The sequence below is a fragment of the Pinus tabuliformis genome, chromosome 7 (assembly GCF_031772625.1).
Source record: "Pinus tabuliformis cultivar Carrire ecotype Pingquan chromosome 7, CPIR1, whole genome shotgun sequence".
In the NCBI taxonomy this organism is placed as follows: Eukaryota; Viridiplantae; Streptophyta; class Pinopsida; order Pinales; family Pinaceae; genus Pinus; species Pinus tabuliformis.
The window spans coordinates 1,732,536,761-1,732,563,559 of NC_142293.1; the positions used below are offsets into that span (position 1 = coordinate 1,732,536,761).

The 26,799-nt window shown below is 38.0% G+C and overlaps 1 protein-coding gene across 10 annotated transcripts in view; it reads left to right on the forward strand.

Moving 5' to 3' along the window:
• Positions 1-26,799, forward strand: part of YAK1 (YAK1-like protein 1) — a 130,333-nt gene that overhangs the window by 75,632 nt on the left and 27,902 nt on the right. For 8 of the 10 annotated variants that reach the window (XM_089460422.1, XM_089460423.1, XM_089460421.1 and 5 more), the window contains 8 exons: positions 121-243; positions 16,945-17,095; positions 17,259-17,376; positions 17,563-17,654; positions 17,790-17,864; positions 17,969-18,043; positions 18,203-19,074; positions 19,167-19,349. In XM_089460422.1, coding sequence (XP_089316548.1) covers positions 121-243; positions 16,945-17,095; positions 17,259-17,376; positions 17,563-17,654; positions 17,790-17,864; positions 17,969-18,043; positions 18,203-19,074; positions 19,167-19,349 — 1,689 coding nt within the window. The remainder of the gene's footprint in view (positions 1-120; positions 244-16,944; positions 17,096-17,258; positions 17,377-17,562; positions 17,655-17,789; positions 17,865-17,968; positions 18,044-18,202; positions 19,075-19,166; positions 19,350-26,799) is intronic. The other 2 variants (XM_089460427.1, XM_089460430.1) reach the window with 1 other exon arrangement.

The following is a 26,799-nucleotide window of genomic DNA, read 5'->3' on the forward strand; positions in this document are numbered from 1 at the left end:
TAAGGCTAGTCCAATTTTGGTTATTTCTAGTTCAAACTTAGTAAATGTGTGTGTATTTCATGCTTTAGTTTTGTATGTAAGTGCTGTTGATGCTCTAGCTGCTACTTGACTCATAAGCAGATATACAACTGCCATTGATATGTGGTCCTTTGGCTGTATTGTTGCGGAGCTATTCTTAGGCTTACCCCTCTTTCCGGGAGCCTCAGAATATGACCTTATTAAACGAATGATAGAGATACTTAGGTAAGTTGTGGGGCTTTTTATATACAGATAATGGCTGCAATTTTAACTGCTAACTGCTTGTGCAAGAAACACAGAAGGCTTTATTGCATTCATTGGAAATGGCCTATGGAAAATGAGAAGGGAATCCAATTTTTCAGTGAACTGTTTCTGCCTCTCTTTTTAACTGATCATGTCTTTATGTCTATGCTGAGGCTAATGTTTAAACTTTAAAGAACTGTAGCAATGAATTTTATACTTTTCCTGCACTTCCAGCATTTTAAAAGTTTTAATCCGCAGGAAACTTTATCGTGATATAATGCATACCTTTATTATACGCGCAATTACTGGTCTGTTAAATTTATTTTCAGGTCGGATTTTACCCAGTTCATGATGTGCAGTGATTATGTAATTCTTTCTTAGCTTGTAAATTGTAATCAAAATAACTGGTAGTCATGTCTGTGGCTACCTCATGTTATAGGTCTGAATTGTATCTTCTTTATTCTAACAGAGAACTTTCCAAAATGGTGAATATTCTTCAGTCCCTGACCTCCAGCCTTTTTGATTTGGCTATCTCACTCCATTTAATCTTTGGAATGCCTTATCTTTCTTTATTCCCCGTCCATAAGAAACTGAAACATTTTTCCTTCCTTTTTTAGCATACCTTTGGGGATATATGCTAATGAGTGCCAGTAGACACGAATAGCTTCAAATATTGATTTCACCAGGGTTAACCTACCCACACTAGATAACCATCTATTGCACCAATTTGTGACTGTTTTTCAATCGTCATATAACCAGCTCCATACTTTGAATCTGTAGTCATTTTGTTTCAGCATGAACCACAGATACTTTACTCCATTCAAAATGTGATATATTGAATGGTAAAATTTGGGCCAACCTTCTTTCTTTTTTTCTGATGGTCCATTAAAAAAGATTGAGGATTTATAGGTGTTCTTCCATTCCAGTGGTTCTACCATAGATATTCAAGATGTCGTTTCAGCTTCTCTAACAGAATTAGTGCCGAACAAAATCGCATCATCCACAAATAGTAAATGATACACAGCTAGAGTTATTGCAACTTTATTCTCTATAACAACACCTTCTCTTTTATATTCATTCACAACTCTACTTTAGCCTTCGATGACTTAAAGAAATGGGAATAGGGATTTGGGACATCCCTGTATAAGACCCCTTGAAAGGGTAGAAACATGAAGGCAGACCCATCAATTAACACTGCAAATAACACTGATAACAAACACCCCATAATCCAACTGACCATCTGAAGAGTCATAGCAATACCAATATGGATGAGCATTAGCCTAAAGTACAACCAACATTTGCCTTGGATAAATCCAATTTTATAACCAATTCTAGCAGCTTCTTAATTTAATTGTATAAAACCCCAAGTTACTGGATGCGTCCTCCCTCCTGTGTCATGTATTTAAAATGTGGGACATGTTCACAGGACACATGCCAAACGTATGCCTTAATTATGTGCCAAAATTTGGATGTGTCTGGAAAAAACAGTGTGCTTCTTCTTAAAATCGATTATTTGCCTCATTCTCACAGAATTCAGTCACAGGTTTGGAGCTCTCAGAGGTTGTGGAGTGCATGTAAGAGCGAAATTATAGTCTTAGAAGGGATTCCAAGTGCTGGGAAGTGGATTTGTCCTATCCCTACTAATGCTCTGTAATTAATGGTAACATTAAATTCTCAAAGTAAAATGATGAAATTTTTAACTGTACCATTAATTGTTTCAAGATGCTTGAGAGTGGTTCCAAACTTCCAACTTCATTGGACTTGATGTGGAGAAAGAATTTTAGATCCCACTCAAAATCCATCAGACTTAACAATTTTAAGGATTTCAGGATTTGGGGGATTGCAACGTTTTCGTTTGGTTTTGTCGTGCATGAGGGTATAGAATGCTCGTTTAATGAAGATATCCAAGCCCTCTATGGACGTTGATGTTGGTGCCAGTGATTACTGAATTCCTCTGTCATGACCTTAGTAAAAATGTAGCCATCACTAAAACAAAATCTTGATTTGACCTGTTAAGCTTTTTCTATTTTTTTTGATGATGAGGATCTGAATATAGGCAATTATGTGGTTATTTGTTGTAGCATGATTTTTTTGGATTCTAGATGCCATATAGAGCCCCTTTTTTGATGTATTTTTGGCTAAGAGATAGATTGCACTCGGTGCTATTTTGGTTATATGCACTAGTTGTATGATTGAATTTGTATCATCAACATGTAAAATTGTAAATGTTTTAGCTTTTAAACTCTAAAGAGATTTGAATCTTTGTCCATATTTCATTTTTGTATGTGTAATAATTCACAACATACACACACACATATATATAACAAGTCCTCCCTGTCCTTTTTGGTTACCATGTCCCATGTTGGACACTAGTGTTTCTGTGTTCTCCATGACTTGTGTCATCATGTTAGGTGACTTCGATGAATCATGAAACACTTCATTCCCCCCACAACATCATGTATCTATCTTTCATCTAGAAAATACAACTTTCTTTGAGAGATGGATTCAAAAGAAATGTTCTTGAGAGATGTATTGCAAATATCTTTTACAATTTTGTTATTATCAAATGTAATGAGGCATTTTACTGTTTTGTTCCCTACCAGCTGGTATAAGAGCGATACCAGTTGGTGGTATTGAAGGCCACGACATTGGTTTTATGAGTTAATTTCTAGTTGTCTGGAATCTAACAATATCAAAAGAACGTTAAACGATCTATTTGGCCCTTAATGAGGAGGGAAAGAGGCCAATTTCATTGAGACCATGGCATTAGGTTTACGAGTTTAATCTCCAATTGGTTGTACCATGAAAATTTTAAAAGAATATTCAACTATCTCTTGGGATTTTGCCTTCGATGAGGTGAAAAGGAGGACAACTTCATTAGGAAACAAAAACATAAATCTTATCACTCCATATAATGAATACCACCCTTAGGTCCTCAGGCACTATTCATAATAACGATGGATGCTTGGTTCATAGCAAGGAGTAATTAAAGAATTACAGTCAGAGAGAAAGGACTGTAAAGCATGATAGGATGCATCATTTTCAAGGAATGGCATCATAATAGCATTCTATTGAAGCAAGAGCTTGTGACATCATTAGAAGCCTGAAAGATAGCTGAAGTAGAAATCTAGAGCAGTCAACAGAAATAGTAAGGAGCTCTTGGTAACTTCATTGAAAGCATAAGTAGTACTTATGGGAAGTAGAAAATCATCTAGCATAAAGCTCATCATACATTATCATCATTAGAAAGGAGCACTTGCAAGATGAGGATAATCATGATCCTCTGTTGGAATCTTCATTAGAGGGTTCACCTCTCTTGGAAAAATCAAGTGTCTTGCTAAGAATTCCACCTTGTATGGGATTCACTGATTAGCAAGATAATGGTATGATGACAAAGGAGTGCAGTTGGTCAAGATGGTTGAAATACTTTCAATCATAGAAGGAAAGCTGCCGAAGGAAGTCTATATGACCAGAAAAGGAAAGAGGTATGTATGCATGTATGTGTTTGAGTCATGTCATCATATGGTTGCATTGGTAAATGCTCTATCTCATGAGCATGATCAAAGAAAGAGGATCTTCTCCTTTCGAAAGATGCATGAAGGTATGGTTCACATATTGACTAGATGAAATCAACATAAATATGTCCTCATGCAGAATATGAGGTGGTTCACAAAGATGAAGGAACTATGGATGGAAGTTCTTGGGGAGCAATATGTGAATAAAGAAAGAAGAGATCGTGAAAGATGCAACTATGATCACGTAGAAAAGGAAATCAACATCCAATGACTAAAATAATTGACGATGACATCTCCATGGAAAAGGTATGAAGACTCTGATGAAGTCTGGAAAGGAAAGAGACCCTTGACATTTAATATCTTGGAGATGTGTCAATATGTATGCAGGATGTTGATTTTGCAAGCAAGCAAGATGTCATGATGAAAGGCCATCACAGAAGGTAACTTTGATTTGATAAACATTTGGATGGGTTGATGACACCTACTGTTAAAAATTTTCTTAACTCAAGATGAATGCTGTCCTAGATCTTGAATGACTTCTCAAGATGACTGTTGTCCCCGATCTTGGATTAGATCACTGCTGTCCCAGATCTTGAATTGCTTCTCAAGGTGACTGCTGTCCCAGATCATGGATTACTTCAATAACAGAATTAAAATTCTGAACTTGTAGCAGTCACATATATAGCTGGAAAATATAAACAACAGAAACAAACTAACTTTTCAAGTACACATAAAATTTTGTTATTTAAATCAACTTATTGTAAATGGTCAAAAACTCATAAGGACACCTCAAAATTGAGGCTTTCCGTCTTCTAGACACTCGTATTTGTTTTCAGCCTTCTAGACACTCAGATTTGCACTAGATCTGCTTGCTGTTCACTTAGATCTGCTAGATCTGTATGCTTATCACTCAGATTTGCTAGGTCTGACTGCTGGATATGAATGTGAGGACTTTAAATTCTTTTTCAACCTTTAGATCTGAATATCAACATGCATAAGTAATTGAAATATACTGTAAAACACTCGAACACATTAGTACATAAGATTTACCCTGGGGTTATCAACTTAAGTTGTTCTCCCTAGACACAAGTGCGCCCCCCTCACTTCTAATTTTACATTGACATCTTTAATATAATAATGCCTTTATAAACTTAGACAAACTTAGGCTTTTAGCCTTTACATCATAACATTTCATTAAAACATCTCAACTAGTCACTGGGACTAGGAGTTTACATGACAAACACTTTTACATGACTCAAGGCTTTTACATAGACATTTAATCACTCTATCAACCAACATGGTCCATTCACCTGCAATTACATTTAAGTACTTATGTTCAAGATAACAATAATAAGAAGGTCTTTTCCATGTGATCATTTAGTACTACAACTTGGACACTTGTTGGAGTAAGCCTAGGAGGGGCCAAGTTCTAGGTAGTCACATCACAACAAGCCAAGGAGTCCATCACACATGCCAGTACTAGCTCACATGACTTCTTCATTCTTGACTCTTGCTAGACTGAGCCTTGATTGTTGCTCAAAGAGCTCACAAGACATTGCCTTGGATTTTGCACATGGCTTACTAGGCATCAACTAGTAGCTCCTTCATCCTGGTTCTTGTCAAAGCTCACAAGGCTTCTACCTTTTCCTTGACTTTTGTAGTGACTCACAGGATTTATTGATTCTCCAAATCTTCCCTAGCTAGTCTCAGTGTGGCCATTTAAGGCCTCTCATTGGAGGATGACTTCTGATGCTACTATTTTCAACACCTACAACTAGCACTCATGTGGATGGATGAAATACCCTAAAGGAAACATGACTTGGAAGAGGTAGCAGTATGAAGAAATGCCATATGTGGACTAGAAAATCACTTTTAGACAAGGGAAAGGATGACATGACTTGAGGAAAGTGATGGATGACTGATTCCCTACAAGATGAAGGCTCCATAATAATGAAGAAGAAATTCATGACATCAGAAGGAGGAGCTCAACAAGCAGCCAAAGGTCCCAAGATCTCCACCAAAGAAGAAAGTTGTTGCTGGAAACAAGTCCCTGGTTAAGAGGGAGCTTGGACAAGTCCTTCGATAAGAGGGAACTTGGATACATTCTTTTTTATAGGAAGGGGTATATCCTCCCTAGTTAAGAGGGAGAGATAGACACATCATTCTTGTCTTCACGTTGGAAGAAAGAATGGAGGATTGGGTAAGCATTTGGCATTCTATACTCTTTGAGGATGTGATAAGGAAGTAGTTGTAGAGGACTGATATTCTTTGAGGACTGAGAAATCAAGATAAGAATAGTCCTGGAAGGACATACTCTATGAAAACTCGGATGGAGTATGTTCCTTGAGAGACAATGATGATGGTGTCAATAAATCATTAGTCTCGTTAGCATTGTGCTGTGATGTTGTGGAAAGATAGAGTTGTTAGTCAAGGCCTTGCTATGTAACAATGCTAGATGATATGATGCTAAACAAATGGGTTACCAATCCAACTCTTCTTATGAGAATTCTTCAAATTGAGAATGTCCAAGTACCTTGTATGGATTATGAATACCTCCCTAGTTAAGAGGGAGTGTTGAAATATGTAACTAGGTTCAGTCTTCATAATGAATCATGATTTTATGTATTTGATGTAATGAGAAAAAGAAAAATAATTATTGTTCTTGAGGCATGGGTTTCATACTAGAGGAAATTTATTTTGTTTAGTTCAAGCTCCCATTTGTACTCCTAAGGCTTGTCATTAAGTCTACAAGTCATTAAGTCATTGTCATGTATAAAAGACCCATTTGGGACATGTCACATGTTGTAGAAGAATTTATTTAGGTCAAAGAAGAGTCAAACGACCCTCCAAGACCTGGTCAAGTCTGCAAGCTTCAAGTCGGCCTTTTCAAAGAACATGTTGGCCTAGGGTCAATGTAAAGTTAGCCTAATTGCATGGGTGATAAGCATATGTAAAGGATGGCTTGACCTCATTTAATCCTCATTGGTTCAAGCATCATCAAGTTCGATAAAAGCAAGAGGAAGTGACCTAAAAGCTAGCGAAAGAAGAGATAGACTCCATAAAGAAGAATCCGAAGTTTGAAGTCTGTTTTGAGCCTCCTACACCTCACATGTGCGAATAAATTAGGTCTTCAATGTGTTGCAGGGAAGCTGAGTTGCAGTACCATCAAAGAGTCCTCTTGGTGCGAATAAGGGCTATTTTGGGGACCGAATTCACTAGGAAGAAGGAGGCCTAGCAAAAGGAAAAGAAGGTAGATCTCTCCATCTCCTCTCTCACTTGTGGCCTATGGTTTTTGAAGCAAGGGCCGAAATGTTGCAAAAGTTGCAAGGTAAGCTGAAACTGAGAAGGTCAAAGTTGCAGTCAAGATATCGTGGGGCCAAAATTGAAGACAAGGAAGAAGTAGCTATTTTGACTTGGAAAAAGAAGCAAGGTTGACTAGGTCTGGTAGGAGTCTTGGTCAGGGGTAAAGGTCTTGGAATTTGCCAATTGAAGATTCTATAAGGAAGAATTCTTGTGGGTTTTTCTCTTAGAGTGGGGAGGTTTTGGCCCTGGCTGATTGCCTATATCTTGTGTCCTTTGTCTTATTGTTCATCTATGTTAGGTAGTTGTTTGATGAAGAAAACACTAATAATAAACAAGATCAAGAAGAAGCTAATTATTTGAAGTGAAAAATATACCACAAACGATTATTAAAGAAAGAGAAATCGTCCTATGTTGCTGCTCCTAGATTTCTCAACACCTTTTGCCTTTGATTGATTTTCCTTCGTAACTGCTCGGGTCTCCAAGGGATGAGAGCATGATGTGTAGGATATAGCAGTAGGTATCCCCTTTTAAGGTGGAGCATTTCATTGCCCACTAGGGATTGGGGCAATCACGGGTTCCTTAATGTGGAGGGGGCTCATCTAGGGCCCATAGGAACCAGGGTGATGGCCATAAACAAGGGGTGGCTTATGTTTGGCTTTTGCCCAGGTGCTAAATTTGCATGTCACAACCATCTTTTGCATTTTGTGGTACATATCCTGATGAGAGTGGCCAAATTATGCTTTTTCTTTTATTTTTAGCTGCATCAACCTCTAGGCATCGTTCCAGGCCTAACCCAAGGTGTTGACAAGGGGAGGGGAAGGCTAACCCTTTGCAGACCCATTTGACACATGTGGACTCGGATGGGAAAAATGATGAATGGAGTTAGAATGAGCGGAAGGAGTGATGTATATTGCATCGAGAAGCGGGACCACACAACCAAAATCAGGATTTCCCATGTGGTGCCAACACTAGAGCTAATGGCCAGTGAAGGAGATCCCATGGGACTAGGATACAAGGGTAACCACCAAATCGAGCGAAGGAGACAAGCGTACAAACCTATCCCACTCTTTCCGTCGAATCCCGCCAACAATCCAAGCCCAAAAGTGTCCATTTACTCAACTATACCAATGAAAAGCCATGCGTTTGGGGTCGGGAGGCCCACCTTCAATCATACGGTCATAACATATGCACGAGGGACCACATGGTTGGCTCAGGTGGTGGAGATAATGGCACATCGAGCTATCTGGTGGTTGCAAGGGACTGCTGGCTGCCAACCAAGGACCATCTAGGAGAAAAAAAAATCTCCTATGCATACTTCAACTATCCACAGGTAGTGGTAGTGGGTAACACATTCTAAGTAATTGTAACAACATAGAACATTAAGTTTTCTGCTAAGTACATCAAGTTTTCTGCAAAGTATATTCAGTTTTCTGCATAGAACTTTCAAGTTTCTGCAAAGAATTTTTAAGTTTATGCATAGAACTTTCAGATTTTTAACACATGAATTTAATTGTCACTTTTGAACTTTAATATATCAAGAAAAAAATTAGTTGTTCCCGCATGTTGTCACATATGATCTCAATTCCATGCTATTTGAATAGTTGTATCAATATGTTTTAATGTTATGAATCTTTTAAATTTATAGTGTTATTATTTCTATTTTTAATTATATATTATATAATGTTTCCCCATTTAAATGTTTGGCAATTTTGTGTCCTGAACGTTTACATTGTTGGGAACAGAAATTGTTCCTAATCTCAGGTGTGACTTAGATGCATTATTTTTTTTTTAAGTGTATGGTCTGCTGTGAGGAAATTGTGGGAGTGAAAAAAATTAAATGACGTGTTCAAGGAATCGTAGAATGGTTGGTTGGTGGGGAAACGGTTGGATATGTGGTGGATATAAATGTGGGGTTAAATATGGTGAAGATGGATTTCTCGTAACATATTTTTTCAGAAATTTTTGGGCAAATGCCTCAAGCCATACAACAACTCAGCATAGCAACGGAATAGGAAACTGCATACTGCATTTTTTTTCATCTTGAGAAGACAATGGTATTTTCAAATTTTGTTAGTGATATGTACTATAGCTTAGGCTCACAGCATATGGTATTTTAAATTTGCTTAGGCAATTCCCAAAGGCATGCATCTTACCAGGTCATTTGAGAGGTTGAGTGCTTGAGATAACATCTTAAATTTTATGTATAGGTGCTTAAAGTACTAAAATATGAGGAAATAGTGGGGGTGAAAAAAATAAATGACATGGATTCAAGGAATCGTAGAAATGTTGGTTGGTGGGGCAAAATGTTGGAGATGTGGTGGAAATTAAACGTGCAGTCAAATATGGTGAAGATGGATTTCTCGGTAATGGAGTTTTCCTGAAAACTTTGGGCAAATGCCTGAAGGCATGCAATAGCTCAACCCTGCGATGGAATAGGAAAATGCATAATGCATTTTTTTCATTGTGAGAAGACAATGGTATTTTTGTTAGTGATATGAACTAGCTTAGGGTCACAGGTTATGGTATTTTAAAGTTGCTTATGCAACTCCCAAAGGCATGCATCTTTCCAGGTCATATGAGAGGTTGAGTGCTTAGAGACAACTCATCTTAAATTTTACGTATAGGTGCTGAAGCCTGAAAGTGAGCTTGTGTTTGGATTTAAGGTAATAATTTTATGTCTCCTATTTTGGATAAGTTTCAGGTCTCTGGATTATGGGTAGTGGTTCTAATCATCCTATAAAAATTCATTCAATTCACTATCTGTCATAAAAACAAACCAAGATTTACTCGAGGGGGAATGGAAAATTGGAATACATATTTCCCTGTAAAGTGAGTGGCTACTTCAATTCATAATGCCACCATGTACTTGGAGTCAATGAAATCAATGATCATTGTTTGGATAGGTTCCTTGAAAAGGCGTGCCACCATAGCCGAGCCTCTCGCTCTTCCTAAACATGTGGTTTCAGATCTGCAAGCTGAAAGCCATCAATGTTGTGATATTGCTGGTAAATCCTGACACATATTTCTTTTTGAGCAAAACAGTATAATACCATCAGAGTTACAAGCATCAATTTTTGGCCAACCTGTTCTATGATCTATCATCCTGAATTTTTTGGAATCATGAACCAGTGGGGTTGTGCAGCTGTTTGTCGAGGCATGCCACCTCACCTGAGCCACTGATAGTTTCTGACCTGCAAGCTGTAATCCAACAACACCTTGATTGTGCTTGTAAAGTTTAAACACCTTTCCTGAATGTTTCATGACGAAGAAGACTAAATACCTATTTTCTGTAACATCTTGTTTTGTTCCTGGGAATTACTGTTTAATGACATTATAGTTACAAGCGGTCATTTTTAGCTGAGATGTCCTATCATTGTTGAATTCTTTGGAATAATATGGGCTTGTGCAGTCCATCTGGTTGGAGGTGGTCCCGTAGCCAACTCTGCCATTCTGCGCAACAGACCGTTTGTACAGTTCAACAGCTAGTGCCCTTACCAGCTTGTGTGCATCTAGTTGAACATGTGTGTAATCATCTAAGAGCTTCTTTTATGTGGCTATAGCTCTCTCATATCCTTCGGTAAAGAATCTCTATTACATAGAAAGGTAGTGTACGACCAAAGTGTTTTAGAGAAACCAATCCTTGTCTACAGCATCTCTTCTATTCCAAGGGTATTATTTAATATAAAGGTTTCTGCTGGACAGAGAATCATGTCTAGCGTTGGGGCCCTTGTACTTGGTGATTAAGAGGCTAAGCCTGGGCATGTGCAACCATGTCAGCAATAGGGATTTTTTTGTTTTTTTGGGTGGGGGATGGGGGTTCCTGTTCTGTCCTCTAGCAACTTCAACCCATGATTTCTGTGTAATGGCTTCTTGACAAGGACTGTGGATACACTCACAATTCAGGTTCTCTTGTGCTGAAGGCACTGAGTTCCACACAGTTTTGCCGGGGTTAGAGCAGTGTTCCACGGAGATGCGCCCCCCACCCTCCCCATGTTTCTGACGCTCCTGGGATGTAGTGATGCCTGGGGAAACGTTCACCACTCTTTTGGGGAAACTCGGGGAGACGCAGGGGGAAACATTTCCCCAGTGTGGGGGATGCGTTTCCTCACAAGGGGTGCTTGTGGGTGCCCCACCTCTAAAAGGACTGGGCATCCCCCCTGAATTTTGCTTGAGAACAATAACTTATGAGTGGGGAAGCCTAATATTTAACTTTAGGGTCCTACTAATGTTATATAATTAATGCTACTAATGCTATGTAAAGGTGACATTATCCTTTATCTTTCATTTTCATTCTTTTACTTAAATTTTTGACATTACCATTAATTGTTTTAGGATGTTTAAGAGTGGTTCCAACCTCATTGGATTCCATATGGAGAAAGTAGAATTTTAGATCCCACTCAAAACCCAACAGACTTAATAGTTTTCAGGATTTCAGAATTGGGAAGATTGCAATGTTTCCATTCGATTCTACCACGTATGTGTGTATGAAACTAGCATCTAAGATTCTAACGAAGACCACCAAGCCCTCTATGTACCTCGATGTTGGTGGCATTGATTGTTGAACTTCTCTGTCACGACTTGACCAAAAGTGTGTTGACTTGTGTAATTTATTTTATGTAATTGATGTAAAGAAGAAAAATAAAATTATTTTTGTAATGTTTGTCTCATGGGTTTCATGAGCAAGGAATTTTATTTTTAGTAATGGCTCCCATTGTGAGCCCTTAGGATTGGTCATAAAGTCAAAGAGAGTCAATGTCATGAATGAAGGACCCTTCTTGGGCATGTTATATTTGTATATGAGTCAATGAAAATGTCAAATAGCCCTCCAAGACCAAGCTCAAGCATCTACTTCAAGTTAGCCTTAAATGAAATAATGAATTTGCTCCAACAAACATGTCGGCTCACCCATTGCTAAAGTCAGCTTATTATGGAGGCTCCAACAACTATAAATAGGGCAACTCGGCCTCATTTCAGAGCAAGAATTTCAGTCATCAAGAAGTCTGCAATAGGAGGTGCGAAGTTCATCAAGGAGGCCTATAACCAAGCGAAGGAAGGGAGAATATAAACCAAGGTCTTTTTTGATATGTTTTTGGGTTGATCTTCTCCACACATGCGAAGAAAAGGGTGTTGTCCACTGCAGTAGAAGCCGAGGTATCACAATCTCCTTTGAAGGACTGATTAAGAAAGAGAACAAGTTCATTATCAAGCTGAGTTTTCAAGGAAGCTGCCTCCACCTATAGTGAAGGGAATCAAGGTTCCAAAGTTGATAATTTACACGTGCTAGGGTTTCTGAAGGAAGCCGAGAAGTTGCAAGTCTGAAGCAGAGAAAAAGAAGGCCGAGATTTGAAGTATAGTTGAGGTACAAAGAAAGGTAAGCAGTTGGACCAAGTGTTGACTTGGGCATGCAAGAGAAGCAATGTAAGGAAACTTGAGTCTTGGTCTTGGAGTGGAAAATAGGTCAAGGGTCTTGGTCTTGGTATTCGTCAATTAAGAGGGAGAGATAGACACATCAATATTGATGATGAGGATCCAAATATAGGTAGCGATTTTTATGATATGTAGGTATTTGTTGTAGCATGTTTTCTTTTTTTGGACTATAGAGGCCATCTAGAGCCTCTTTGTTGATATTCAACAATGCGCGATATCGCAAGTTTAATGAATGTATATGAAGTAGATGAACTATTGAAGATTTAATTGAAGAATTGACTAAGTGTTGAAGTGATTGGGCTACTGTGTTGATTCGTTTTGAAACTTAATTCCGCAACATCTGAAAAATGAATCGTTTAGGCACATAGGCTAGAGGCATAGTCTGGGAGAGAGTAGTTGAGCGCCTCGATATGAAATGTCGTCGGTACCGCACACCCACGGTGGTGCGTGTTAAAATTTTCCTGACTCAAGATGACTGTTGTCCAATGTTTCTTTATCAAATAACAAAGATCTTGAATTACTTCAATAACAAAATTAAAATTCTGAACTTGTAACAATCACAACAGAAACAAACTAACTTTTCAAGTACACATGAAATTATGCTCTTCAAATCAGCTTATTATAAATGATCAAGAACTTATAAAGACAACTCAAAACTGAGGTTTTCATCCTTCTAGACACTTAGATTTGCACTAGATCTGCTTGCTGTTCACTTAGATCTGCTAGATCCAACTGCTGGATATGAATGTGAGTACTTTAAATTCTTTTTCAACCTTTAGATCTGAATATCAACATGCATAAGTAACTGAAATAAATTGTAAAAATACTCAAACACATCAATACACAAAATTTACCTTGGGGAAACCCAATAAGGGAGAAAACCCTAGCAAAGACCTTCTTACTTTATTGCTCTTGAACAAATTTGCAGGTGCAAAACCCTTCTTGAGGGTGCTATAGTACAGTTTTCTGGGAGAGGATGACTAGAGACAAATGAAGCCTTAACTGACTTGAAACTTCTTGCATGTAGGTGCAAATGACTTAGATCAACTCGCCTTGAGCTAAAGATGTCAAATCTAAAGCAACTCAGACTAGATCTGAGCTAGTATGAAGTAGATCTGAAGATTACTTGGGTGCACAACAGAAAAATAGACCAGATCTGGGCGAAATCACTGCTGAAATTTGAATGCTTATATCTAACATCTGAAAACTTGAAATCTTGGGCGCTCAAGAGGGATAGGTGCCCCTTGGAGAGTAGATGAAAAACTGCAGAAAATGAACTTGTGTAACGAATTGCTTTCTCTTGGTCCTTTTATCATTTCTCTTGGCTAGAATGGACCGCCCAGATCTAATCTTGGATTGACATTGGATAAGCTTCATGATCCTTCTAGAAGACTCCGTTTGGAGAAGGGTTTACAACTTAAGTTGTTCTCCCTAGACGCAAGTGTGCCCCCCTCTCTTCTAATTTTACATTGACATCTTTAATATAATAATGTCTTTATAAACTTAGGCAAACTTAGGCTTTTAGCCTTTACATCATAACATTACATTATAACATCTCAACTAGTCACTAGGACTAGGAGTTTACATGACGAACACTTTTACATGACTCAAGGCTTTTACATAGACATTTTATCACTCTCTCAACCAGCATGGTCCATTCACCTGCAATTACATTTAAGTATTTATGTTTAAGATAACAATAAGAAGAAGGTCTTTTCCATGTGATCATTTAGTACTACAACTTGGACACTTGTTGGAGTAAGCCTAGGAGGGGCTAGGTCCTAGGTAGTCACATCACAACAAGCCAAGGGGTCCATCACACATACCAATACTAGCTCACAAGACTTCTTCATTCGTCCCTACTCTTGCTAGACTGAGTCTTGACTATTGCTCAAAGAGCTCACAAGACATTGCCTTGGATTTTGCACATGGCTCACCAGGGATCCACCAATAGCTCCTTCATCCTATCTCTTGTCAAAGCTCACAAGGCTTCTACCTTCGGCTTGACTTTTGCAGTGACTCACAGGATTTATTGATTCTCCAAATCTTCCCTGACTAGCCTTAGGGTGGCCATTTAAGGCCTCTCATTGGAGAATGACTACCGTTGCTGCTATTTTCGACAGTGCGACCATCGTGATTGCAATCGGTGTTATTTTGGTTATATGCACCCTTACTATATATATGCAAAACTTTGTGTATTTGTATATAATTGTTTGGATTCATATGGATGCACATGAATACTTATGTATTTTTTTCAAAATTGGAGTACTTATAGATTTTTTTGGTCTGGTTTTTTTCCAGTTCACAGTTTTGGGGTCAACTGGTTTGATGACCAGTCTGGTTCTGATAACATTGGTTGAATGTCCATTGTTCATTTTCAGTTTTAACTTTTGAGTCTTGACTCTAGATACTGATGACATTAGACAAAGTCCTTAACTTGTCATTTTTTACTATTTTTGAGTTGGAGTAATTTCAATTTACTATTTTACTGTTTCTATTTCTTTGAATCCTATATGATGAATGAATCAGTGTATTTCATTCTTGAATTTGAATTTGAATTTGAATCATGTTTACAATACACACACCGACATCTCCTCGCTCCACCTGAATTTCCCGAAAATTTGGGGGTGCTCCTACATGGCCCTCCTGTGCATTCCTCCCTGTCCCGAAAAGATGGTGGAACATTGGATTAAAGTCTTTTTTATCAGCTTTAACTTGTCTTGGGGAAGAGCATTAGTCTCCATTGCCTTTGATAATTGTGCTTTTGTACAAACAAGTACTTTAACAATACTCAGGTCTGTGCTAATGAAATCAACTGAAAATAGAGATAGAACAACTGCTGAGGTTTTGTCGTCACTGTTGATGTTGCATACTGCATTTTATATCCTGGGTGGAGCTAGAAGGTGAGATTTCGTATGCCATGCAAGCAACAGGCCTACAATCCACAGAAGTGTCCTATTATTTCTTAATTGCATTGTGGCTGTACTAGAACCTCCTGTTTTCTCAAAATCCAGGAGCTTGAAAAGAGCAGAATTATTTCTACACTTGGGGCCACTAGCCACATGGCTTTGAGTTCCTGCTTGGCCAATTCTTGTTTTGTTCTCATCTGCTTTTGCATTATTTTGATCACTTTATTCCACAGGAGGACAGGATAGTCACTTTGCCATCTGCAGGAGGTAGAGCCCAAGAATTTCATTTTCAGGTGCCCCATATATTATGAGATCTGTGTGAGAGATAATTCTTTAGCCCATGATTCTGGGGGGTCCATTTCTATGTTGGATTATCCTGTTCAGATATGCCTATCTTCGTTCAATTGCGAGGTAGTGACTTGCTGATGGCAGACTGCACAAGACTCTTCCAGGTCCTGCTGTCATATTGATTACTTCTATCCTTCAGCCTGCTTTAGCGCTTGCAGGTGCTAAGCACTGTGCAGGCTGTTCGGCGTTGTGTACAGTGCATAACAAATGAGTGAGATTACGGACAGCCTCATGTTTGGGAGCCCGATGACCCATCACCACGACACAGAGGAGTACTCTTCCTTAATGCAGGTTTGATCAGCAGTCTAATCTGGACACCCAGACCCATGTTACTAGATTGTTTCCATTGGTCTCGAATATCAGGAGACTCTCTGCTTATTGTCTCCAAGATCCTCCCATGGTCACTGGGCCCTCTCAGCCCTGGGCATTTTCCTAGATGAATATAAAAGATGTTGTTTGGCTGAATAACTCCTAAATAGGCAATCCAAACTACTGGAGATAGGATGACACCTTGTCTGGAAAACTAATCTCAATGTCTTTCTTCAACAATTCCATGAGATTGAGTGGAAGATTCCATGGTTAATAATAGCAGCTTTTAAAATTCATCCTAATCAAATCCCAAATGTATGGTATTTCTTAATAGGAAGAGGCAAGTTCTCTTCAGTGATGTTTACATACCTGATCAACAAATGGACTAATAGTTGTTAAAAACTAGTCATGGGGGATGATAACTGTACGTAAAGGGTACAATGCCTGTGATGTGTCATGCGATAAATGTTAGTTCTATATGGAGTTCCACTCTATTGTATCTGCATTCAATCCGCCATTTTTGTGGGCATTTAAATTGGATATCAGTTAATTGGTTTGCAGCTCTGGCAGGAGGCATGCGTTATCTCCTGTTAAGTCCTTTGCACTCGTTACCCCTTTGGACTTTAGGGATGGCCTTGCTTAGTCCATTTGGTCCTGTGCTAGTTGATTTTAAAATAAGTATGTTTTATCTTTATTATATTTACCATTAATAATCATGCTTATCTTTATGTTCATAATACTGTACGTTGGTAGTGACTAGTGAGCAATATAAGTCATTTGATGGATTGTGAATTTACATTCTAGCCATAACATTCTCTTCCTCTTTGTGAAGATTTCTGACTGACTACTGATTTATGAACTCAATTATTCAGAGATCAGCCACCAGATCATATATTGAGGTCTGCAAAGAATACAAGTAAATATTTTAAGCATGTAGGTGGTTCTTCCCGATTGGATGAAAATCGAACTGGAGAGGGACAACAGTCGGCATATCGCTTTCTTACTGAAGCAGAATATGAAGCAGTTAGTTACATATATCACCACCATATACTTTTGCTGGAACTTCTCACTTTTACACATTAAAATAATTTGAAAGATATTATGCAATGTTTTTTCTAAAATTATTCTTTTTGTGTTGTTTTTTCATTTTTATAATATTTTTTGTCCACATTCATGATAAAAATAGAGGGAGATGAAGAAGCCTGCATCAGGGAAGCGATACTTTAATTATGATACACTTGAAGATATTGTTGTTAACTACCCAATTCAGAGAAAGAAGATGACGGAGGAAGAGTTTGCCAAAGGTTAAAACAAATTTTAATGTACTTAACATAGACATAGATTAATATATGTTTTTTTTTTAATACTGTAGAAACTTATGCCTAGCATCTGATAATAGTCTGAAAGTGAGGTAGTTGCCACATACTAAGTCCCTATGTATATCAGCATGTCAAAACTGCATCGGTTCTGATGTGGATAGTTAATTGAAGATTTTGCAGAGAATCAGTCACGCTTGGCATTCATTGATTTCTTGAGGGGCCTTGTTCAGTTTGATCCAGAGAAGCGATGGACACCTGGCCAGGTGACTTCAGATTGAAAGCTTCAATGGTGTCTTCTTTGTGTGTGTGCTGTTAAAGCATTTTGAGTAATGTTTGATTGGTTTCCCTTGTTAACTGTGTTTGGAACTATAAGAGTGAATTAAAGTTGAGTTATGCAGGCTGCACGGCATCCTTTTGTGACTGAAGAAGCCTTTACTTGTCCTTACACGCCTTCCCCAGAAACACCTCGCAAAGTAAGTATATAGTCTTTAATGATTTATTCTATATGCATTGCTGTTCATTACTTTCATCAACTGCTGATTTTATTTTATTTTATTTTTATATTTTAAATTTGTAGCCAGTCAGTCAGATAGTTACAGTGGATCACAATCCAGGATCAGGTCATTGGTTTGGTGCTGGCCTTTCTCCCCAGGTCTGCAGATAAATTTCTAACTATTTTTTCTCATCATGTATTGCACCTCTGCCTTATTCTATGTTGTGCTATGGATATATTGTGCTATGACATATATAGTGTTTGGTTCTTATCCTTGTCTATATCAAGTAATTCCCTTGTGTTAAACGACATGATTAGGTTGTGAACATGAACAAAGGCATTCACTACAATAGCCCGCAGTATCCGATGGCTCCTTTTTCCTATGCTAGTAGTTATGGTAGCCTTGGAAGCCATGGTAGTTATGGGGATGGTGTTGGTCTTGGGAGTAGTTTTGGGAGCTATGGAGACACTAGTAATGCCTATATGGGATACTGCCCAATCACACCTTCTGGACTTAATATACAGAGTCATGGTACTCCTGGCGGTACTGCTGTTGGAGCAAGTCCTGACACGAGGTGGAGGTTCTCACAAGCTCCTCCTGGGCATGCTCTTGGTATAAGCCCCTCTAGTGGCATGTTGAGGCCCATGTCCTTGGGAGCTAGTCCTTCTCAGTTTACTCCTCCAAGCTCTCAGATACAGGTTTCTTCTGGATCTCCTATAGGTTCCCCTGGGAGGTATGGACCAACCTCACCTGCCAGAAATAGTATTCATGTTACTGGTTTAGGAAAGGCAGCTGCAGTCGGCCAGTATCACAAACGAAGGGGTTTCAGTATATCTGGCAGTTCGCATTTGCCACCCCAGGATAATATACCACAGCATTGGCAAGGTCACCAAAACAATGTGGGAGTCAATATGGATGTGGGTGCTGGTGGCTTTGTAGATGGAAATACCCGAGGTGGTTATCCGGGCTCCCCTCGCAACAGTCAAGCAACTTCTCATCTTCAACCTTGGAGGCAAAGGGGTGGAAATGGTGTCACTACAGCGTTGATGGTATCAAATCACCAAAAAAATTCCGGTGTATATGCGTCTGGTTTATATGGGGAGTCTCTGACTTCAATGGAGACATGCTCGGAGGGATTGGAAAGCAGTTCACCACCACCAGATCCTGGAGATTGGGATCCAAATTACAGGTAGCTGGGTACCAACTACTGCACAATTAAATGTAGGATTTTTTTATTACTTGATGGTTTTAGTAATTCTTGTCATTTTTCTTTTGTTATAGTGATGAACTTCTTTTGCAAGAGGACGGGTCTGAGATAATCTCACCAAAGTCTGGATTTAGTGGAGTAGTACGATCAAGTCAAGGATCAGGTTCTGCTATTTCATCTGGTGCTGGAAGTGGTAGATCCGGTCGCAGCTATCCCCAGTCTCAAGCAGTTTCAAGCAGTAACCCAAACGTTCAAAGGTAAAGCTAATTTTCCCCAGAATCTATGTTGAACTAAATTCATTGATTGTTTTCTTTATTGACCTCTAGACTGTTGAAGATCTTTCATTTACCATCCGATGTAAAGCAGCAATGAATTATTAAAATATACATAATCTAATTGCAAATCTTGCATTTCCCAGTTGCTTTTTTCTAGCATTGTATCCTTTTACTGTTATATTTTTGTGCTGTTCTCATCTGGCTTCTTTGCAGACACTAGGTGGATGCCATATTGAGTATAATCCCAGAGTGAGCCCGTTGAACAATTCTCTTGGTCATTCTTATAGTTGGCATGTTTGAAAAGTTCAGTAGATTTGGGAGGGGGAGGTTTGGGATCCTTTTTCCAAAGGTTCAGAAAAATATGAAATAGATAGAAGTTTTAAAGTAGTTACGATCCTTGTGAAAGTGACATAGTTATGTGAAATTGAGTGCTGCATATAGACATGAAACCAACAGGGAGTATTTTGGGTCCCCTGGGCACATTCATGTTGACGAATGGAATCATTGTCAGTCATTCTAATTACAATTGGATTAGGGGAGATATAATTTTTTGAAGGTAAGTTGGAGGCAAATCTTATAAAAATATTATGTTGACATTTGTGTTAGTGAAACATATTGATATTTGTATCCGCACCCTCACGCTAGTCTTAAAACTTGAGTCTTGGACAGTGAACTATAACAAGCTTCTTTCTGAGATATTTTCTACAGTTTGTAACAAATATAAATAATAATAATAGTACTAATAAATAATAATCATTAGGTTAACAAAACGGCAAGGGACACATCTCACTTCACCTCATGGCCAGTGAATGCATATAAGTATACTGTCACGAAGGTCATTGTATCATTCTTATCATTGAATGAATAATTTATTAATTGATATATTCATATATGCGGTTTTAGCCTATCCAATTAAAGCCTTAATTCATCGTGTGCTTTCGCTACATTGGTGTCAGATCCAAAGTCTTGGACAAGATTGTGGATTAATTCCTTCATGTTGCTGTCTCATACAAATCTGCACACAGTTCTGTACAGACCTGTATGCTCCGTCTGCAGAGTCAGTACGTTTGTCTCAGCCATTCTCTGTCATATTTAATCTGTATGTTGTCAAATCGATCCTGCAATCCCATTGTACAGCTCTTTAATTCCATGTGTGGTTTCCTTTCATCTGCTCAAGCAGTGGTCTCTTGCATACTCCCCAGCAAATATACTCAATATGTGCTTAACGTATCACTTATGGGAATAGAACCTAGGTGGGGCTGATAACATTGCAATCCCAAAATCACTTGAACTAAACACAATTGACACCTTTTCACAAGTTATATATCTAAGAAGAACCTTTATATACACACACACACACACAATTCTTCCATTTTCAGAAATAAAATTAATTTCATTACTTTATATATGTAGTATATAAATAAAAATGAATTTAAAAACCTTGGTTTTGCAAAGAGGACAAGCACGAAAATCGCTAGTTATAGAGTTTCATCCTGATGGAGATAAAGTCAATGGTCCCATAGAAATTATGGATCATGTCAAGAAGTTGCAAAGGCAGTTAATAGAAGGACAAAAAGAATTAGGGTACAAGATTGAGAAATAAATAGAAGATATGGGCAATAGATTTGATGAGTTATATTGTATTATGGAGGTTCCAAGAGATGATGACTAGAATTAATAGTCATGGAAATATATGTCACATTTGTGATATGATATGGATTCTAGGACATCTATGTGAAAACAGGTCATTACACTATTCAAAGATAGTGGACAAAAATGGAGGAAAGAAGAACCAAGTGAGTGAAATCACTTTCAAGTACAATTTAAAGACCAACAAAGACAAATTGTTAGGAGTAATTGATGAGCATATAAAAGGGATTGATCAACTAATTAAATTGCTAGATGTTTCAATGATAGAACTCGAAACTTATGAAAATCCACCATTAAGTCCAATCTCGTCGACCATAGTTCACAAAAGCGGTCAAGGTAGAACTAGTGTTGTCAGGACTGGACTGGATTGGTTAGAACTGACCGGTCTGATCGGTTGGAGGCCAAAGTTGGTTTGGACTGGTGAACCAGAAATGGCCGGTTCAGGATTGGACCAACCAATTTCATATAGCGACATACAACACAACTTGTGGGGCTTCAAACTCCTTTTTTTTTTTTTTTTTTCTCAATTGGCCCACAAAAAAGGAAACTTAGGCCCCTTTCAAAGCTATATAAACATCATCCTCCCCTCTATTTCACACACACTATTCATTCAAGCTTCTTGTATTTCTTGAGCTGAGATTTCTGAGTGGGTTTTGGAGAGATACTTGCAATTTTGCAATATCTGTTTTCAAGAGGTTCTTGTGCAGATTTGGTGTGTTGGTTGAAGGGCTAAGCTGGAGAGAGTTTGTTGGAGAGATTCAAAGATGCTTTAAGAGATTTTTTCTCAAAGATTGTGGGCTGGCTTTTCACTGTTTATGGAGGTGACTGAAGGGGTTTTTGGAACTTTTTTTTTCTGTTGTTTAGAGCTGCTATTGTTGTCAACTTTTGGAAGGCTTCTCGAAGTATGTCAAGGCACCTAATCTTCTTCTATTTTCCTGTTAAAAATTGTTGTTTATTTCCCTAGAAATTTAAAAAAAACTAGGGTTTTCTATGTGGATTTCTATTTTAATTTTTCTTGTATTTATCTCTTAATTTTTTTCCTAGAAAGTAAGAATTGCTAGGGTTTTGTATGTAGATTTTTATTTGTTGTTGAAGAGGTTGCCATGGTCCCTAAAAGCAAGAATGATCCAACATGTTTACATTGCCATTTGAACAATGATGGCAAAAAAGCTTGCAACTACTAAGGGAAGGCAATTAATGGTGGGGGCATCCATAGAATTAAAGAACACTTGGCTCATTTGAGATGCCAAGTAAAACTGTAAAACCCTGTGTGAAAGCCTTTGACTACCAAAAAATCATATGATGGGTTTGATTAAAGCCTTCCTAGCGAAAAAGAGCAAGATCAAGAAAGTAAAAAAGGATATGGGGAAAAACAAAAAAGATGATGCTCCTTTCATGAATGCCAATCTTCAAACACATATCCCTACTTTTGCAGAATCCTCTAGTTTCCTCTTTAGAATTGGAGATGTGAATGTCTCTGCTTCTGGCACTAGTTCATCTAATTTGAAAAGGGCACGTGCAAGGAATCTTGACTCTTTTTTTGTACCTCGCACCACCCTTGGTGCTCAACTCATCATTGATGCCAAGTGGAAGAAAATAGAGAGGGAGGTTGCTTGGGAATGCATTGCTAGTTGGTGGTATGATGCAAACATACCTTTCAGTGCTACTAATTTTCCATGTTATCAAATTATGATTGATGTTATAACTGCATATGGTTCATGCTTCAAAAGCCCTAGTTTTCATTATATTATAGGGGCACTTTTACAAACTGAGATCCAAATAATAGAAGAGTACCTCATAGAGTTCAAACAATCATGGACCAAAATAGGGGGCACAATTATGTTTGATGGATGCACTGATGGAAGAGCCCACAACATTTTAAATTTTTTTAATTGCTTGCCCAAAAGGCACCATGTGTTTGAAATTGTGGATGCATTTGATCAAGTGAAGGATGAACAATTACTATTTTGTGTTTTGGATGAAGTTGTTATTGAAGTATGGGTTGACAATGTTGTACACGTGATCAGAGATAATGCCTCCAACAATGTTGTAGTTGGAAGGATGTTGGAGGAAAATCACTCCACCATTTAGTGGACTCCATGTGCAGCCCATTGTGCGGAACTCTTACTTGAGGACATTAGTAAAATTGAGTGGGTGAAGAAGTGTGTGGAAGAAACAAAATCCATCACTAGATACATGTACAACGACTCATGGATTTTGAACCTTATAATGAAAGACACTAAGGGTAGAGAGCTTGTTCGGTCAACCATTGCACAATTTGCAACAAACTTTCTTTCGTTGCAATCCCTTGTTTAGCAAAAAAGCAACCCAAGGAAGATGTTTGCTTGTGATGAATGGAATGCATCTTAGTGGAGCAAAAACGCTGAAGGGAAAGAGGTGGCTAACAAAGTGTTTGAAAAATCTTTTTGGAAAGGTAGAAGAGATATTGCTATTTAGTGAGCCTCTTGTGAAAGTGTTGCATATGGTGTATGATGATAAACCCACCATGGGTATTGTTTATGGGGCCATGGATCAGGCCAAAGAGGCAATAAAGCCAACATATGGGGATAAAAGACAAATCTATGTTCCTTTGTGGAGAATCATTGATGAAAGATGGAACAAACAACTCCATAGACCTTTACATGTAGTTGGCTATTACCTAAACCCAATGTATGTAATTTTATTTTTTCAATGTTTATAAGTTATATTATTCATTAGAATTTAGAAAAGTTTTGCCAAACATTCAAAATCAATCAATGAATTTTTTTATCTTTTGAACTTTGATGGTACCATTACAGTAAATATTTTGACGTAGATGGGGAGGTAAAAGAGGGATTGTACAATTGCATTAAGTGCATGATCCAACATCTCAAGATTCAGGACCAGGTGCATAGCCAACTCTTCAATTCCAATGAGAGTATTGGTACCCTTAAGATGTCTATGGCTATAAGAAGTAGAACAAAGGATCCACTAAGTAAGAAATGTCAAAGTTTTGAAATTATCTTACTCGTTAAAGGGCTTCAACCCAAGTTTCAAACTTTCAAAGAAATTTGCTAATACTTATTTTCCTTAAACTCTTATTGCAACCTATTTGTGGCAATAACCAATGCCCTGATTTACAAAGATATGCAATTCAAAGATTGCACCAAACATGCAGTGCTTTAAGGTGTGAATGGAAATGGAGTATTTTTTGAGCATATACACACCAAGAAGAGGAACAATTTGGGGCAAAAATGATTGAATGACATGGTTTATGTTTAATACAACTTTAGGTTGAGGCAAAATTATTTGTTGAACAAGATGCCCAAACCAAGCAACATAACTTGGATGACTTTGATCCATCATCAAAGTGGGTTGAGGAGACCCAGTAACCAACATTTGTCAATGAAGATCTTTCTTGGATGGACTTGGACCCACTTCCACCTTCAGGGTTAGGGGAATCAAATCATAATTCCACTATAGATTCTTAGTCGACATATTCGAAGGATGAAGATGAAGAAGAGGACAAGGAGGATGATTTTGATTAGTGCTAGTAGTATTGTAGTGTAGTACTATGCTTATTTCGGATTCCAAAGGCCATGTGGAGCTTGCTTCTTGATGCATTTTGTTTCAGAGATGTATTGCACTAAGTGTTATTTTGGTATTATGCACTCTCGTTATATAAATGAGAACTTTTTCATATTTTTGTATAAATGGTTTGAATTTATATGGATGCACATGAATATATATATCTTTTCTTTAAAAATTTGAATATTTTATGTATTTTTTGTCGATCAGTTTTTTGGTACAGGTTTTTCCTTATTCCGATTCGATTTCCGATTGCGGCTTGTTCTCAGTTCAATGACCAGTTCGGTTCTGATAACATTGGGTAGAACAAGTCAACACGATAGATTTAAAATCAAGATACCAACAATTGATAATGAAGCACTGCCATTCACCAAAAAATATCATTAGCTTATTCTCATGCACCCAACAAAATAGAAATGAAGAAGAAATGCATCGAAAGTGTAGCTTGAGCTAGTACTTCTGCATAAGCCTAATTGTCTAGGCTTAAAGAAGTTGCCCAAAGTCTCCTTAAGACACTTGCTCAAGTATGAGTAAGTTGTTATTCTAGCTTGGCCTAAGTCTAACTTAGGAAAAACATATAATTAATTATGTTGGCTATTGAGCTAAAGAAACTTAGGAAAAGTAAAGTATTTACTTTAGTGATAATGTTTTAATCTAAACCGTTGATCTCAAATGAGGCGAGATCTAATATGTCAATCACTTTGGAGATTAGGGTTAGGGAATTAACTCAATGTAGAGTTATAAAGGCAAGGCTAAGGAGAGGAGAAGACACACCATATATTAGTACAAGACATTGAGAGAGGCATTTTCGTGGTGAGTGGAGAAGGACTTCCATTCTAGTGTGTTGGGTTTGAGGAAGGTATAGGGGTGCAACATTAGAGGTCCAAATCAGCCAAGGAGATCAAGGATAGATTTGGGCCTCGATCAATTGGATCGGATTCATAATATGTTGTAATTGTAAATTTGTCAGTTGGGCCATTATCCCAGGACAAGAGCCCGAGTAGATTTTGATTTAATGAAGAAATTATTTGATCAGGTAGAATTTGTATGTGTCACATGTCACTGAGATTCATTATAATTTTTGCTTCCACTGAATAATTATGTTAAGAACCTAGCTGTGAATTTATTTAGAAGATTTGTAATCTGCTAGGTTAATACAGTGTCAGTTGCTAGGTTCAAGGAACATTAACAAAAGGGACCAAATATAGCAATTGACTACAAAATATATTCCACCTCATCTTAGTTGAGGACCGATATTCGAAGAAACAATGAAAGAGATCCTGCAAATCCACTTGTAACTAAGACGAGAAACCACAACCAAAAACACACGATCACAAACGAATTGTCAAAAAGAGAAACATAAAAATACTTGTAGACTTTGATAGTACTCGTAATTGTAAAGACGTTGTTGTCGCTAAACAAGTCAACCTTTTTGTGTACCCCACCAAGGATGTCAAAGATATGGTTGTTGATGGACAAAAGGTCAAAGGAGTAGGGAGTAGTCATAAAGTTTCATTTAAAATCCAAGATTGGATCTACAAGCAAGTTTCTATGCTCTACTACTTGATGAGATGGATATCATGATAGGTGCAAAGCGGTTGATGCAGTTGGGCACTTATACTACCAAGCTGGAAGAACAATTCATGGAGTTTAATTGGCAAGGTCAACAATATAAATTATGTGGTGTTGAAAGTTCCACTCTTCAAAATGATTAACTACAACTAATGAAAATAGTGCAAGAAGCAATGATGAACATACAACAACAAAATCAAAGAAAATACATGGCCAAGAAGCATCAAAGTTTTATGTTAAACATCCAAGTCAACAGGTTAAAGTCAACGCTTAGGGTTCTGACAGTCAACGGTCAACTCATGGTTCCGGCATTTGGGGTTACAGGATTATGGTTTTGGCTAACATGTGGCGCATCCAGAGACTGACAAGTGTCTTCATGTGGTTAATGGAATATGGACCAACTGCAAGGCGACATGTGGCCTTTACAAATTCGCCAAAATTATGTTAACAAAATCGACAGACCGGATAGGATTCGATCCCATGACCTCTGCTCTACATATACGACGCCTTACCAACTATGCTAACATTTGTGTCTTATTATAACTACTCCGCCGCACATATTTGAGGTGATAAGGTTATCCAAATAGCATAAAAAAAGACTAAGCTCGACATTGTTGGCGGCTCCGCCATACTTATCACCTCC